Genomic DNA, 15,687 nt, shown 5'->3' on the forward strand with positions numbered 1-15,687 from the left:
GAATGTTTTAAAATAATTTATTAGGAATTTTTAAAAAGTGTTTTTTTCTCCATAAGGAATAAACTTGACAGGGAAAAAAAAGAAAATCAGAAAAATGTTACAGTGTTGACAAGATTGTTATTTTTCAGTGAAAAGAGCATCAAAGTATGAACTACCGTGGTAGCCCCCGCAGCAGTGTGAGCGAGTGTATCATCAAAATGTAAAAACCTGGTACTTTGTAGATGAGGGTGCTTTGTTCTTAAGCTAACATTCAAAGGAAAACACATTTATTGTGATCTGCCAGTGCAACATCCTAGTAGCTCTGAACATAAATGTTTTGGTCTAAAAATAGCTGTCACATTGCTACAGTATGTGACCTCCAGTGGATATGCAGTGATGGATTGGTGGTGGTGGGTGCTGGGTGGGAGTGTTGACAGGTAAACAAGAGTTAATAAGACCCCCACTCGCCTCTTCCTGTTACAAACACCACCTTTCAAAAAGGTTTAACCATCCACACTTTTACATAGATGTTAATATAATAACAAAATAAGTCTGATTAAAATTTCACATTTGCAACTGAGGTACAACCCCCCCCCCTTCCAAAAAAAAAACAAAAACAAACAGCACATTGGAAACCAATGTGTATAAAACCATATGTCATGCTCACGCAAAAATCAGCACAACCTGCAGATAGATTCAGTCACAACAGTGTTACCTGTGCATGACTGCGCCTGCACACTAGTCCTTCATTTTCCTTCACAAACAATCATCACATATTGAAAATTACAGTTAAAACAACAATATGACAAAAGTAAGAAAACAGCATGTTTTTTCCTCTCCTGATAGAGGAGCATTTTTTACACCCATTTATCCCCAAAAAGTAAAGTGTTGTTCCAGACTCAGCTTCTCTCCTGCTGAACACAAAGCTGAAAGTGCTTCAACTCTGAGGCAGCTTTTAAACGCAGTAACAGAATCAAATCATCACATCCTTAATAAATGCCTGGAGAAGATTACAGTTTATGGCTGGTGTGACACAGACAGACTGACTGAAACGTACTCAAATGTCCTTGACCTCCACGTGACACTATGATACGTAACAGTCAAGCTTTCCAACACATAAGGATTGATGAAAGAAACAATTGTGCCATTTCTCCAAAAGCCTCCCACCTCCCAGACACAAAAATTAGCGCAGCCCCCGCAGAAACCAGTCATATTTACAATATTTTACAAAATTGTACAGCTCATGTAGGCCTATTCTGTAACTGTGACTAATGACCTTTGTCATCTGACCTTTGTTAGTGTATCAAGTCTTTGTTAAAAACCTACCAAGATATACACTTTGTGACACATTTTCAAGAAATAGTATTAATCACAAATGTTTTTGTTAAAATTCAGTATGAACTAGTGACAAATATACAGTTTTCCAGTACAAAGTACAGCTCCTGACCTTCAAACAAGCTTCACTTGGAGATTTTTTTTCTCCTCTTTTCTCAGAGAGATCAGGTTCTGAGGTCAAATAACCCAATAAAACACAGTCAAAACAGATAAAGAAACAACGCAGCCATCACAAAAAAAAAAAAAAACAGCAAGGTGAAACATAACAACATAAAAAAACAAAACACTAAAAATACAGCATCTTTATGTGTTGCTATTACATGTAGTGATAACCATTTTCACTCCTTTCGTGACGTTTTTTTCTTCTTCTTTTATTTTCTCAGGAGGTGGAGTTTAGTGAGGCGTCAGTAGGGTTGGCTGGGTTCAGGCTGACACCAGGGTGGAGGGGTTCAGCTGCCCCAGCCAGAGAGGTGGACTGGACCGAGACAGGCCAGATCAGCTCCAAAGCAGCTTCAACTCCTTCCAGCTCTCAGTCTACAGCTCTGCACTGACACAAGAAACCACCTGGATTACTCACAGGTTAGTCAGTAATGAAACGTATACGCTAGGTTTAAAACAAGAAGATGACTTACACTCTCAGTGGTAGCCGTTAGTGAAGGCCGTGGCGATCAAAGGGCCCTGTGGGAGTACAAACTTTTAGTAATTTAGTAATTTAGTAACAAATTATGACAATTAAGTACAAATGTATAGTAATTTAGTAAAAAGTTTTAGTAATTTAGTAAAAAAAAAAAAAAAAAGACAATTAAGTACAAATGTATAGTAATTTAGTAAAAAGTTTTAGTAATTTAGTACACATTTATAGTTATGTGGGAGCAAGCATTCAAGCTGACAAACAAAAAAGGTTTCACACTTGGCCATGGTGGAAAATGTATTGATAAATGTTTGCTCTTCTTGTTTTTTTTTACAGCACGAATGTCAAAGCAATACTTTGATATTTTGGGCTCATTAGGCTTCTTGTGGAAAGTTGGATGAGAGGATCGATACCGCTCTCATGTTATTAGCTGTTAAATATAATGCTGCAGCCATCAGCTAGTTAGCTTAGCTTAGCACAAAAATGGGGGGAATCGGCGAGCCTGGCTCTGTCCAAAGGTAACAAATGCTGCCTTCCAGCACTTCCAACAAATAACATCACATCTTGTTTGTTTATCTGTTAAAAGTGTAAAAGTGACAGGTTGTGATTTTCAGTATTTTTTTATTTATTAGATTTTTTAACCGGACAAAGTAACTCCCTGAAGTCTCTGCTCGTGTGCTTGGAGGGCCGATTTAGTCACCTTTGGACAAAGCCAGACTAGCTGCTTCCCTCTGTTGCAAGTATTTATGCTAAGCTAAGCTAACCAGCTGCTGGCTGTAGCTTCATATTTAAAGGAAATATAAGAGTGATATTAATCTTCTCAGCTAACACTCTGCAAGAAAGCGATTTCCCAAAATGTTAAACTATTGCTTTAAATTTCCTCTGCTGCCCCAGAAAGCCCCCCTACCCCACCATATAAAAATGAAAATAAAAAAATCAGTAGAAAGGTCATCTCACCCCCAAACTATGGCTGAATCCAGTGCTTGGGGCGGGGCTGGCAGCGCTGAGGTAACTGCTGACCGCAGACTCTTGACTGGCTGCGCCATACAGGTCTGCCATCGGGCCCGGGCTGCTTGTACCTAAAAATCCAGCTGAGCCCCGGTTGGAGCCTAAAAGTAAAACAAAAGAAACAACAACAATGTAAAGTTTTACCTGCTAAAACATCCACAAGGCTCAAGGGCTTCATAGGTAGATACTTTACAAACAATAAATCTTACGTTTTCTTATATAAAATTCATGAAATTCTTTATATGTGAATGATTATACATATATGCCTTTTTAAATTAGCTATAATAAATATTCCTATAATAACAATGGTTTCAAACGTAGCTTCAAAGGTGTCACAGTGTAGATCCCATCAGCTCTAGGGAGCATTTCAGCATCTTTTAGGTCATTGTTTTGGTTTTACGGGAACTTTACTGTTCTGTTTCAATGTCACTCCTCTCATCAGCATTGTTTCAGTCACGGTAAAAGCTCTAAAAACTGACATTGCCTGCCTAGCATCTAATGGCTGATGGACAAAGTTAGCAGCTAGGTGTGGAAGATAGTGGAGCATTTAAGACCTAAAGAGCCCGATATTTCCCTCAGGCAACATCCACACTACTACGTTTTTGTTTTAAAACATTTTCTGTCCACACCAGCGTTTCAGCTGCGTCTCAGAACCGATCTCTTGGCATGCACATGGTATACAGGAAGCAGAAGATTTGGCTAAAGAAGACAGTGCTACAAGAGCAATGACGAAAACCAACACCAGAGATTTTTTTGCAGGGGCTGACCACGAGGTGGAACTCTTACTGAAAGTAACACGGGAGTACAAAGCGACTATAGCGGCGGAAAACAGACACAAAGTCACAAAGCAAATAGGGTGACATGCACAGTAGTGCTATTTTACACAGTACAAACTATTTTATGCCAAAACAAAAACATAGTTTGGAAGCCAAAGGTGAGTGTCTGCATCACCACGTTTTCGCCTGTGCGCACTAATACGCTGCACTGAAGTTTTAAAACGAAAACGGGGAAGCAGCGTTTTCAAACTTCTCAGGTGGACAGCAGCGTTAACGCATTTTAAAACAAAAACGTAGTTGTGTGGGTGTAGGCTCAGGAGTTGTTGGAGACCAACACTGAAGCTAAAAGGAAAATTAACTCATTTGTTAGTTGGCCAGACACATGACTCAAAATGAATAATAATGTTGTTCTGCATCTGCGGGATGTGGAAATCAGCAACTGTTCGCCTTTATCAACTCAAAAGGCGATAATACAGTTTATCTGTGTTGCTTTTCCAGCTTGATTCCACTGCCCCCAAATGTCAGACAATGTCAAAGTGATTCTGTTTAAAGTGGGATGTACCTCTAACTACTGCTGCTGCTGCCGCTGCCGCTGCCATTGGTCCATATGCTGTGAGAGGAATGGCTAAAGAGTCATAAAAGAAAAGATTCATGTTAAATATGATGGTGTGCAAACAGTTAACCACTAACTAACAACATAACTTAAAAGTCTGACTCCAGTGACCCCATAAACTTTCATCCAAGCCTTGTGAATACAAGGACGTAGAAGTAAAGTACTGTTTATAAGAGCGTTTGATGAGGTCACCGGAGGGAGCCTTTAAAGTGAGCGATTAAAACTTCCTCATTACTGTCAGCAATCCTGCCTTCAGATAGAGACCGAGGAGGACTGACAAACACAAACATGCAGACCAAAGAGTGATCATGTGTTGGTGCTAACGTGGCATGTGGCAGACTGACAACATGCTGCTTGTAAAGTCCAGAGGAGGGACTGACTGACCTGTGAGCTCAGGGGGGTGGGGTGAAGTCAGAAGGGGAGTCCTCTCTAAGTGGAACTCTAAAACAGAAACATCAGAGTGCTGTTGAGACACACACCACGGCCGCCAGCAAGGAGAACACACACACACACACACACACACACACACACACTCGCACACCGGCAGGGATACACCTCAGAGGTGAGGGCTGGAGGTATGGAGAGTACATGAAGGCATTCACAGGGTTTGAGAAATGTAAACAGGAATGGAAGAACGTTTTTTATGGTCCATAAAGTAGCGTTAAAAATCATTACAGAATAGCAAGAAATACAGCAGATGTTACAATTTTTGTCACACAAATTAATAATGTCAATTCAAGCGTGTGTGTTGATTTTAAGAATATGTAAAACATTTAATTTAAAAAATTTACTGACAGATTAACTTCATGCACGCACACACACTTGTTAAAGAGATGCAATTCCACTCCCTGATATTTACAAGCAGCCATTTACACTCAGTGTTTCTCGTGCTTCTATGGAAACATGTTTGTATTTGTGACATGTTTGTATTTTCTACTGTCAGTTCACACCCAGGATTAAGTTTATTTATCTATTCGTAAGAGCATTGGCACCAAAATCCTCCTTTTTTCACTTGAAATGGCTATACTTCATTTAACATGTTTTTATTTGCTGCTCAGGGAATGAAAATATATTTCTCCACGCTGCATCGTGGCTTTATGGATGGTCCTGTCGGTCTGTCCACCACTGAATTATTCCCACAACTATTAGGTGGATTGCCATGAAATTTAGTAAAAACATGCATGTTTCCAACAGGGTGACTCCTACTGACTTTGGTGACTTTACTTTGGTTTACTCTAGCGCCGTCACGAGGTTGAAGGATTTTTTGAAGAAGGTTAGTGCTAATTAGCAAATGTTACCATGCTAACATGAACCTTCAAAACATTACCTACAAAACGTCAGCATGTTAGCATACTGACCTTACAATTAAGCACAGCCACACAAAGCTGCTAGCATAGCTGTGAACTATGTACAGTTCCCCGCACATAACATTACTTCCTATTGAAACAAGGAGCCATGTAAGTTTAATCAAGTTTACAGCGTGCACAAGTGTCATATTAATTTCTTTAAATAATGTTGACTCCCTTCAATCACTAAATGTATGTTTAAATGTGTTTAGGCTATAAAAGACACCAGGATGATTTTTTTATTGCATAAAAAGAGGCAACCTCCTTTTCCAAATGTTCTTTTATGTCTCATCCATCACTGCTTGAACACTTGCACCTGCTAACTAAATATGGCTGTGTATTTTTCTCTCAGTTAATGTGACAGAAACAACTGTATCAGGAACAGAAAGTGTGCTGTGATTACCAGGGAACTGGTAGGTATATCCAGGAGTGATGCCAGCATAGCTCCGACTAGTGTAGGTTGCTGTCTGGAAGCCTGGATAACCTGTGGAAGCAAAATCACTGTTAACATCTGGATCACTGAAAACACCACAAAAAACATTTGCACATATGCAGAGTTAGGAGACAAACAAGATTCGCTGAGGTGTTCAAAAAGGAAATACTTGACACAAACGAGAGTAACAGGTGTGTGGCTGTGCTGCCCCCTAACAGTGACGCGTGGTACAGTCGGTGACATGCAGGTGGGTGATATTCTACACCTGTGGTCTGGATTTCTTCACAAGAACAGAGCTGCCGCAGCTGCACTGTCTTTGTCTCCTGTTTCACTCTCAGCAGTGCACACTACACAGGGATTTTCTTTTCTTTGTATAACACCTGGAGTACTGACCTCTGAGCATATTACGAGTACCACAAATAATTTAAACAAGTACGATTGCCCATCCCCTAATATACGCTGTCTAAATCAAAGCTCTTAAATACTAAAGTGTTGTTCTCAGACTGAACGGTAGGTGGTAGCATCGGCGTGGCAAGTTTAGCTTCACATGCACAATCAGGTCCTGACTACTGTGAGTACAATATAAGTGTTGACCACACAGAGGATTATGTTCGAGGCGATGACAAGAGCCAGAAATGTTAAAGGGCCTTCACACTTTACTCGTCATGGGAAATACCGACTCTAACATGTGGCGCGAGATTTCCAAAGTTAAAAAGTTTGAACAGAAAGCCCTCGTTACTAGAGGTATGGTGTTTCTGGGGTTTGCATTATGGGTAATGTAGGAACCAGAGTTTTTGGAGCTTGACCCAAACTGTGCGGACCAAGAGTCAGGATCATTTCGGCTTCTGATGTGTCTCTTTTAACCGTTCTGTTTTTTAATCTCGCACCTGTGAGTCCCAAAACTATCTGGAAGTGCAACACTAAACAGGTGGAGAGTGAATCAAGCAGTATCTATTAACTAAAACGTATCCGGCTAATTAGTAGTGCAGATATTGACAATTTAAAAAAAAAAAAAAAAAAAAAACACTCCCTCAGACAGTAGATTTTTTTGATTACATCTAAAGTCTAAGGTCTAGATAATTAAGGTGGAGAGCTGAGAGCTGAGTCAAGCAGCCCAGTTAAGTGGTCAGCTTTCTCCCCATGAGGCCATATGTGACCTTTAAGGCAGCTGCGGCCTTAGTGCAGGAATAGTTATTGTCAGGTTCATGTGCGCAGCCACATCCTTCCTGCCCTAATCAATACTGCCTTACCCAGCATACCAATGCCCAGCATGAAGGCGTCCATTCCATAGGGCATCACACGAGAGCGCCCCCTGGCTGAGCCCGTGGGGGACATCACCTCCTTGGGCTGAGCTTTCTTGCACTCCACCTGTTTCCAGGCAAAAAATAAAATCAGCGCTTCTAGTCTCTCAATAAGGTGGCGGTGTTGGGAGCGTCTCAGAGCGCACATCAAGCTGCTCACCATTTTGTTGTTGATCTCATGGAAGTGGATCTCACAGACTTTCTCCACCACATCCTCGTTCTCGAACGTCACAAAGCCAAACCCTGGTGAGGACAGGGCAAGTTCATGAGTAGGAACATTTGACACAGTATGGTGGATTCAGACAGTAGGCCTTTCTGTGCAGCTAATAGTCTCCAGTAATCAGTGCTGTAATAGCCGCTTAACACTTTTGCCCCCCCCATCCCTCCCCCCCACCTTTCAATGCCGCTATTCTGCACTCATCCTTTTTTCCCTCCCTTCCTGGCCAGAAGGCCCAGAGCGAAGCTGGTAGGCTGTCATAATCGATCAGTCCCAGGGAGGGGAGGAGGTGCTTGAGGAGGCTTTATCCTGATCCAGATTAACGGACTGGCTAATTAGACTAGCCCTGTTCGTCTCCTCCAGCTCAGCCCACAGGAAGGAGGCCTGTGGGGGGGCGGTGGAGGGGGATCAATAGATACCCTGGAAGGACTGGAGGAAGAGCAGCATATTGACGAGGAGAAGGAGAGGTGTAGGGAATGAATGGACATAGAGCGGGGTCAGTCCAGACTCACCTCTGTGCCGGTTGGTGGTCTTGTCGAACATGAGCATGGCATCGTCGACCTGGGGGGGAGACAAACAACACAGTTTTTTAGGCGGCGCTCTGTATCTCTCTTGCCACGCGGCATATTGCCTGACCTCAGCCCTTCTCAAGTTCTGCAAGAAGGCTCGGCAACAGATGGACAGAAAGGAGGGGTAGGAGGGAGGGGACTGGAGACGAGCGACAGGTTACAAAGAGGAGGCGGAGGGGGCAGCGAGAGGAAAATACGAAGAAATACTGTACAGCAAGCCCTGGTGCTGTAGGGCTAACAGACATAATGGGTGGCATGGAAGTTGTGTTTGCTGCTAAACTGCCCTGGTCACAATCCTTCTCACAGACAGCCCATAATCCGCCGCCTTTTTCCCCTCCAAAGTTTGACATTCCCATGGCAACTGTACAAAAAGTCCATATAAAAGAGCTCGAGCCAACATCAAATATGCTTTATGAATAGTGGGAGAGTGCCAGTGAGACAAAGAGGGCAGCAAAGAGAGAAACACTGACACACACACACACACACACACACACACACACACACAAAGAAAAAAGCAGCCAGTCACAAGCCGAAAGGTGAATCCTGTGGGCAGGTGGAGACTCGATGAGAGGGGAGAGCTGATAGCGGGAGGAATAGCGACAGGTGGAGATATGTCGAAAGAGAGCACAGAGAGTTCTGTAAGAGAGAGAAAGAAAAAAAAAAGATTGGGTCAAAGTGGAAAGGGAGGAGAAAGAAGAGACAAAGAGAGAGGGAGAGGGAGAACAAAGAGGCCTGGAGGCTTTGTTTGTTGGCACAGTCAGCCATAATTCCTCCTCCTCTTCTCCTTTTGACCTCTCCCTCCGGCCCGGCCTCCCTTTTATAGCGCAAAGACACAGGTGCCTATTCTACACACACACACAGTTTCTTATGTCAAAGTTGTGCTGTTTTTTTTCTCCTCCTCTCTCTTGTCACAAGCTGACATGTTTATACTCCAGTCTGCACACGGAGGCCCAAATAAACATTTGGTAAATTAATCTGTGCTCTTGGTCTATAATAAGTTTACTGGATATGGTCCACTGAACAATTTGTCATAGTCACATACTCACACATACTCAGTGTGAGTGTTGTGTGCATGTGTGGACCCCCAAGGGCAGTTTGCCTACAGAAAGGTCAAAGGTGAGTGAGGAGTGTCAGTGTGAAAGGGGACCTGTTACTCTGATGCCTCTCAAGTCACTGCTTCCTTCCAGCCTGACATTTGCTGGACGCCTGCAACATGTCCAGCTCTCTGTCACTGCGAAAACACTCTTCATTTTCGCCATTTAGCTGACACTTTTATCCAAGAGGCCTGACAGTAGAGACTCCTCAGATTGAGAGCATGGGGTCAGGAAGACAGCAACACCCACAGCGCACTTTGTGATTCATGCTAGAGATCTAAATTCAAGCTAAAATCCTTTACTTAACAAGGCAAACACACAGGAGCCTACACAATCCCAACGTGAACTGAAACGACTCACCATCGCCCTGGAGGACGCGATCAAAACATCACATCAACGCTGGTGTTTCCCACTGAGTTAATTGCACATCATTGCTTGATATTTCAAACACTTGGCATTTTAATGGCGTACCGCCGGACAATATTCCCTCTTATCCTTTTTTCCCCACCTCTCATCTTCCCTGTTATCCCCTGCCCATCCCTCTCTGCGCTCCTTTGTCCTCACCAGGATGGGACACAAAAGGTCCAGTGAGGCAGTCTAATCAGGAACTTCCATGGATGGCTGGAGCCTACATTTCACCGTCCATCCCTCGATATCTCTCTCGGCAAAATTCATCTAGATATTATGATTGAGGAGGGAGCACAGGGAAACTCGAGGCCAAAGCTTCGCCGCTGAATATGAAGTGCCACGCAGTTGGAAACGCGGCGGCTAAAACAGATGCTCCACACGTTAAGACTTTTAAAAGTTTCAAGGGCTTGAGGTGGAGACTGTCCACCTGCAGTTTTCTGAATAAGTTTTTTTGTTCTGTTTTGTTGTTGTTGTTGTTTTTTTTGCACAAGATCAACCAAAAACTCACACAGCACTTCAATCACACATGACGGTCAGTTTCACATCAGAAGACACATTTAGGAGTGCGAACAACCCAGAAACTTCCAGTATGCAGATAACTTCTGAGCAAAATATTTGTCTAGCTTTGTACAGAGGCATAATGCCCCCCACCACACACACACACACACACACAAACACACACACACATACCCCCCATCTTTGCCCCAGTTCCCTCTCTTACGCCTACACAAACCTCTCTCAATCAGGCCCTCGTCCTCTCTCCCTTGTTGGGGCCTTTGTTAGCCCGTCATCTGTTCTCTGCCTCGTGTCTTTCAGAATACAAAAACTTGGACAAAACTTTATACGGAAAACAAACGCATTAAGAAAATGAAGGCTGAAGTTTGCAGTTTTTTTTTTTTTAACATTGTATTTATTGTTACCAAACTCCTTAGTTGACCCCAATCCAACACTCATGCTAACCACCCCCCTCCACCTCCACCCCCCACCCACCTCCACCCTAGCCGAACACACCACCTCATCCCTCCTCCTTCAGAACAAAACCCCCTTACCCACAGAATTACTTGGGGGACAATGGGCAAGCCAGGTCACCACGGTAACGGGCCAGGAGGGGGTTGTGGGTAGGAGCAGCTGTTACATCAGATTAATTCAGATTCTGATAATCCCTCCTCCTTCCTCTCCATCACCACACACTCACTACAAAACTTTTCTCCCCCCCTCCCTCCTCTCTCTCTCTCTCTCTCTCTCTCTCTCCTCGCTCCCTCTTCTAGTCCCCCGAACTTCGCCTGCTGCTGCCGGAGCCTCTCAGCCTCGTTATTTTTCCCTTCCTACCCTCTCCAAGCGTTTTCTCGCCCTCCTCCTCGCGGTAACCCCTTCACTTCCAGGCGGTCGCTCGAATCCAAGTGAAGTTTTTCTCAGAGAATTTGCGGTGAATCAGACTCGGCTGAGCTGGTGGGATGTGGTACTACGTGTTTCTAAGCTGTTGATTTCTTTCTGCACTCATGCAGACAAGACAAACGTATGTGAGTCCGTTATAAACGGACACAGAAATCCATTATTTCGATTCTGATCATTATTGCTGCTATTCCCTCTAACAAATTCACCACATGTGTCCAGACATCTTCAACAACACTCTCTTAAACATCACTCACCTTCCCAAACTGGTCAAAGTACTGTTTCACGTCCTCGATGGTTGTGTTCACTGAAAGGCCTCCAACAAAGATCTTCTTGGTTCGAGTCACTAACTGCAAGAGGAGGAAAAGCACTGATGAACAAATGTTTCATCTGTTATCGTCCTGAGCATTTTAAATTAAATGATATATCTTTTAAAATAGCAGTTCACCAACAGGCACGACTTGTATTTTTGACCTAAAATGTACTGTAAAGGTTACAATAATTACATACGATTGTAGGTCATACTACTACTTTAATACTCCGGGAAAAAACTACTCTATTATTAGTCTGAAGTGTAGCCAAATGATCACTCAGTAACACACCAGTGCTAATTTGTACTGCTGCGGTAATTGTTACTACACAAAAATCAGAAAAAGAAATTGTTCTCAGAAATACAATTATAAAAACAAAATTACAATCATTATACTCACTATGCTCCTGTTAAAAGCTAATTTAGAGGAGTAATGGCAGAAAAATTCCCTTTCTTAGGTAGAACCTAAACTTGGACAATAAAAACGTTTTGTGTTTGTAATTTTCAGATAATCAACCCAAATGAAATTGTAATTATGCTGAATTTTGAACGTTAGTGTATATGAAAGCATCAGTTCAAGAAGTGTAAGGAATGACAAAGTCCCAGAAAAGGTATCTGAAGAAATAACAGCTCTCAAATAACAGTACATATATTTTTAGCTACGTAAATCAGAGAAATTTATTGTTTTGAGCAATAAAATGTGTCAAAGTGTTTTTACAGCACAGGTACTATTCATTATCTGTAAACTGCAGCGTTAAGCACTTTCACTATGCTGACTTACAGCGCACACATTATTTGGATAAAAAGCACAATTTCCCATGTTGGACACAAACAAAAAAGCCTATTCTGGGTGCAGCAAACACTTGGCACCTGTAATTACTTTTGCATCCCTTCCACTTTCTTTCATAGCAACTTTTTGACAAGACAGAAACATTTGCCACACAAAGGGGAATCCAAGCAGCATGTAACAGCACAGTTTTCATTCAGAGTTAAATTTACTGAGGAATCAGATACGAAGAAACAAGTTGTCAGCTAGATTTACACCCATTAACACTGGACGTGTGTCTGAGATCCATCACAATATTAACTGACACTATGCAATATACAGTATAATGCAGTTGCTTGTCAGTAAGCATACAAGGAAAACCTGTTTTGTGCTAGCAGGATACAAACTGTGACATTAAAACATTATTGCAAATTTAAATATTTTTCTTTCAAGAATTTATTACCATTTATTAATATCTTTGTTTTCTTTGTTTTGAATCCAGCTATGATTCATTCTTTCATTTCCACAGAGCACTGCATTATTGGACGTCCATGAACATTACATTCAAAAATGAAGCAATTTCAGTGATTCATGTCGGTCTTTTATGAACTATTCATTTGGCCATTTTATTCTTGTGAACACTTCACACATTGCACTAACCTGTGACACAGTCGGTTTTATTTATTTATTTTTGCATATCTGTTGTGTTAAAAGCAAACGCTGTAAGGCTACAGACAAATCTCCAAACTCACTACCAGTATTCCTTCCTGCCTCATTAGGCTGTCCTGCCTATTTCACACCGTGCTGTTGTTAACAGAACAGGCAAACTGGCTAAGATCACCGTACCTGATCTACAACACAGGCGTTTAACAGTAATGAGTGTCTCTGAAGTTTGTGAACGTTTTGTTAACACACGATCACATAACATAGTTCAGTGATGTCAGCGCTGCTTGTGGTCAGCAGATTACGAGGAATTAGCCCCGATAAGAGACTGAAACGTTCACCACACACTAAACGGCTGCAAACAATGCGCGCACGACTCACACGAGAAGGCGCTTTGACTCACCTTGGGCTGAGCTCTGCGAGGGAATGCAACCTTTGGATCGATCTACAGGAGAGAATACAGAAAAGAAAGAGAGGCCTGGTTAGTGTTGTGTCATGACACAGGTGAACCAGCAACCTGTCGCTATTATAACCTGCTTCAGACAGTAGACCAAGTTCTGACTATGTCCTGGTCTGAAGGCACCGCTGCTGTTCATATACGTGTGTCTGAATGTCAGTGTCTGTGCTTTGAGATGACATGAAGGAGAATACATTTGACGTCCAGTAGGTGATAATGCATTTTAATTATTTATCAATGGAAGACATTACAAAATGTTTCACTACTGGTATCTAGATGCAGATATTTTTTGTTTTACTCAGGTTCTGAGAGATCAACATTTACAAATTATATTTTAAAAAATCTCTCGAGAAGCAATGGATTATTTTGGATTATCTGAACAGCACGCTGTCAGCGGTTTTTATAGGAACATTAAAGTAGCTGACATGAAAATGATGTGATTTATCCAAAGTAACTGTAACATTGTTTCTGGAAAGGCAACGCTTCTGTTTTATTAAATGTCAGTTTTTAAATGTTGTGAGCACCACAAATGACATTTTATTGATTGAAGGCAAAAATCAAAAAGACAGATGCTCATAACTTGCTCATAGGAAAACTAAAAACTTCCTGCGTGGCTAGTTTTCTCCAGCTGTTCTTTCCATCGTTTGGGTGAAACAACTCTATAAAACAGAAACTTTACATCCTTTTGTGATGTTTGCTCTGAAATATTACTACACATACTTGTATTAGGGTTAGGGTCACAACCTTGTGTGTAAAAAAACACGCACAAGTGTGTGTGTGTGTGTGTGCAGCTGTGCTCAGGTGGAATGCCTGGGAATGTCCAGCGAACCAATGCCTCTCTCGTCACCACCATGTGACATGTGATCTCCTGGAATCTCACACGGGCACTACAATCACAAACACACCTCACCTCGGCGAGGAGAGCCCGAGCGGGGAGGACAAGTGTGTCGGAAAGAGCGCGAGAGGACCAAGGAGTGGGGAGGAAGACGGGACGGGAGGAGAGGGGGGCTGTCAATCAAACCACAACGGCAGCTGATCCACCCCTGATTTTTGTTTGTTTGTGTTTGTTTGCGTTTGCCACCCCTCAGCTTGTGACGGGAGTGACGACAACAACACGGGACCGATCATCATCCCGTACGCTTTCAGGTAGATCCGGATCGTCCTCTACCCTGCAGTTCCTGACGTTTACACCCGGGGAAAAAGGACCAGCGTAACTTCTTATATTAGTCTTAACTCTACAACTACAAACAAACAAAATACTATAGAAGTTTACACATAATGGGGGGCGAGCCCACTGAACGTCACCAAGGTTAAGATTGGAGAGAGAACCACCACACCATGCCACGAGGATGCAATCATAGACAGGCTGTAAAATTGGAATTTGAGACCGCTATATTAGTCTATGCTGGTCTAACAGAGCTACAGAACAACTAGACTACTCCACACTGTACTGCAGTTAAACTAACAGATGGTGAGACAGTACAGCGCTAAGATTAGTCCGTAACCATGAGAGGGTAGAGCTGAACTACAGTAGAGAGCTAGAGCCTCTATGGTAAACCACATGCGTTTACCAGAGTAAGGGTAACAGTATTGTTTCTACTTGAATAAGAGTTGAGATCACCGAAAGTTTGTATTGTTTATTTTTTTTGTCTTTTGTCTTTTGTTCTAGAGAGCAGAGTGAGAAGACTATAGGCTAAGACTGGAGGATCAGATGCAGAGTCTACTGTTTAGTTTCTATGGTGGCTAGACTACTCTGATAGTCACCTCCGGTCACCAACCCTCCTGATGTCCAACACTCCTGTGCACGTTCAAAAAAAACAAACAAACACACACACACACACACACACACACACACACACACACACAAACAAACAAAATCAAACACATGGTAGCACGCAGCACATCCGTTGGGGAGGAAATTGTGGACATTAAACAGATAAAGTGGCTGTATAAATGAAATCGCTTTGTTTCGTTGGGCGAACAAAATGTGGATTATAGTCAAGAGATGCTTTTAAAGTGCCTCTCCGCTCAAAAATACGTTTTTCTTATTGTTATTTATTGACACTAAAAAGCTGTTTTCACATTTCATCTGCCGGAAGTTTCCCTGCACTTACCTAAAATCTGACTTTAAGACGTTTATGTACGAGCATGATTTACTGACACAACTAGTCTGGCAGCAGAAACTTGAAACCTCGGGCCCACATACACTGAGACGTTTTAATAAAAGTAGGAGACATCTTGTGCCCAGCAGTTACACCTTTGATACTTGCACATTCACAGATTCTGGATTTTGTCAAAAAGAGAGAAGAAGCTGCTCTACATGTGTGAAGTTAAATGAGTACATTAACTTTGTTTTGTGGAATAAACATACCAGAAACAAATTATTATT

The 15,687-nt window shown here is 42.3% G+C and overlaps 1 protein-coding gene across 9 annotated transcripts in view; it reads right to left on the reverse strand.

Moving 5' to 3' along the window:
- Nucleotides 1-15,687, reverse strand: part of msi1b (musashi RNA binding protein 1b) — a 27,835-nt gene continuing 12,148 nt past the window's right edge. For 2 of the 9 annotated variants that reach the window (XM_038704380.1, XM_038704381.1), the window contains exons 6-16: nt 13,245-13,286; nt 11,360-11,452; nt 8,152-8,200; nt 7,583-7,665; nt 7,372-7,489; nt 6,092-6,172; nt 4,727-4,783; nt 4,292-4,354; nt 2,903-3,054; nt 1,947-2,007; nt 98-1,861 (exon numbers count right to left, since the gene is read on the reverse strand). In XM_038704380.1, coding sequence (XP_038560308.1) covers nt 1,951-2,007; nt 2,903-3,054; nt 4,292-4,354; nt 4,727-4,783; nt 6,092-6,172; nt 7,372-7,489; nt 7,583-7,665; nt 8,152-8,200; nt 11,360-11,452; nt 13,245-13,286 — 795 coding nt within the window. In that variant the 3' untranslated portion in view covers nt 98-1,861; nt 1,947-1,950. Of the gene's footprint in view, nt 1,862-1,946; nt 2,008-2,902; nt 3,055-4,291; nt 4,355-4,726; nt 4,784-6,091; nt 6,173-7,371; nt 7,490-7,582; nt 7,666-8,151; nt 8,201-11,359; nt 11,453-13,244; nt 13,287-15,687 lie in introns of all 9 variants that reach the window. The other 7 variants (XM_038704383.1, XM_038704382.1, XM_038704388.1 and 4 more) reach the window with 7 other exon arrangements.

This window comes from Micropterus salmoides, unplaced genomic scaffold, assembly GCF_014851395.1.
Source record: "Micropterus salmoides isolate LMB-PRFRI ecotype aquatic unplaced genomic scaffold, ASM1485139v1 Ms_hic_scaffold_7, whole genome shotgun sequence".
NCBI lineage: Eukaryota > Metazoa > Chordata > Actinopteri > Centrarchiformes > Centrarchidae > Micropterus > Micropterus salmoides.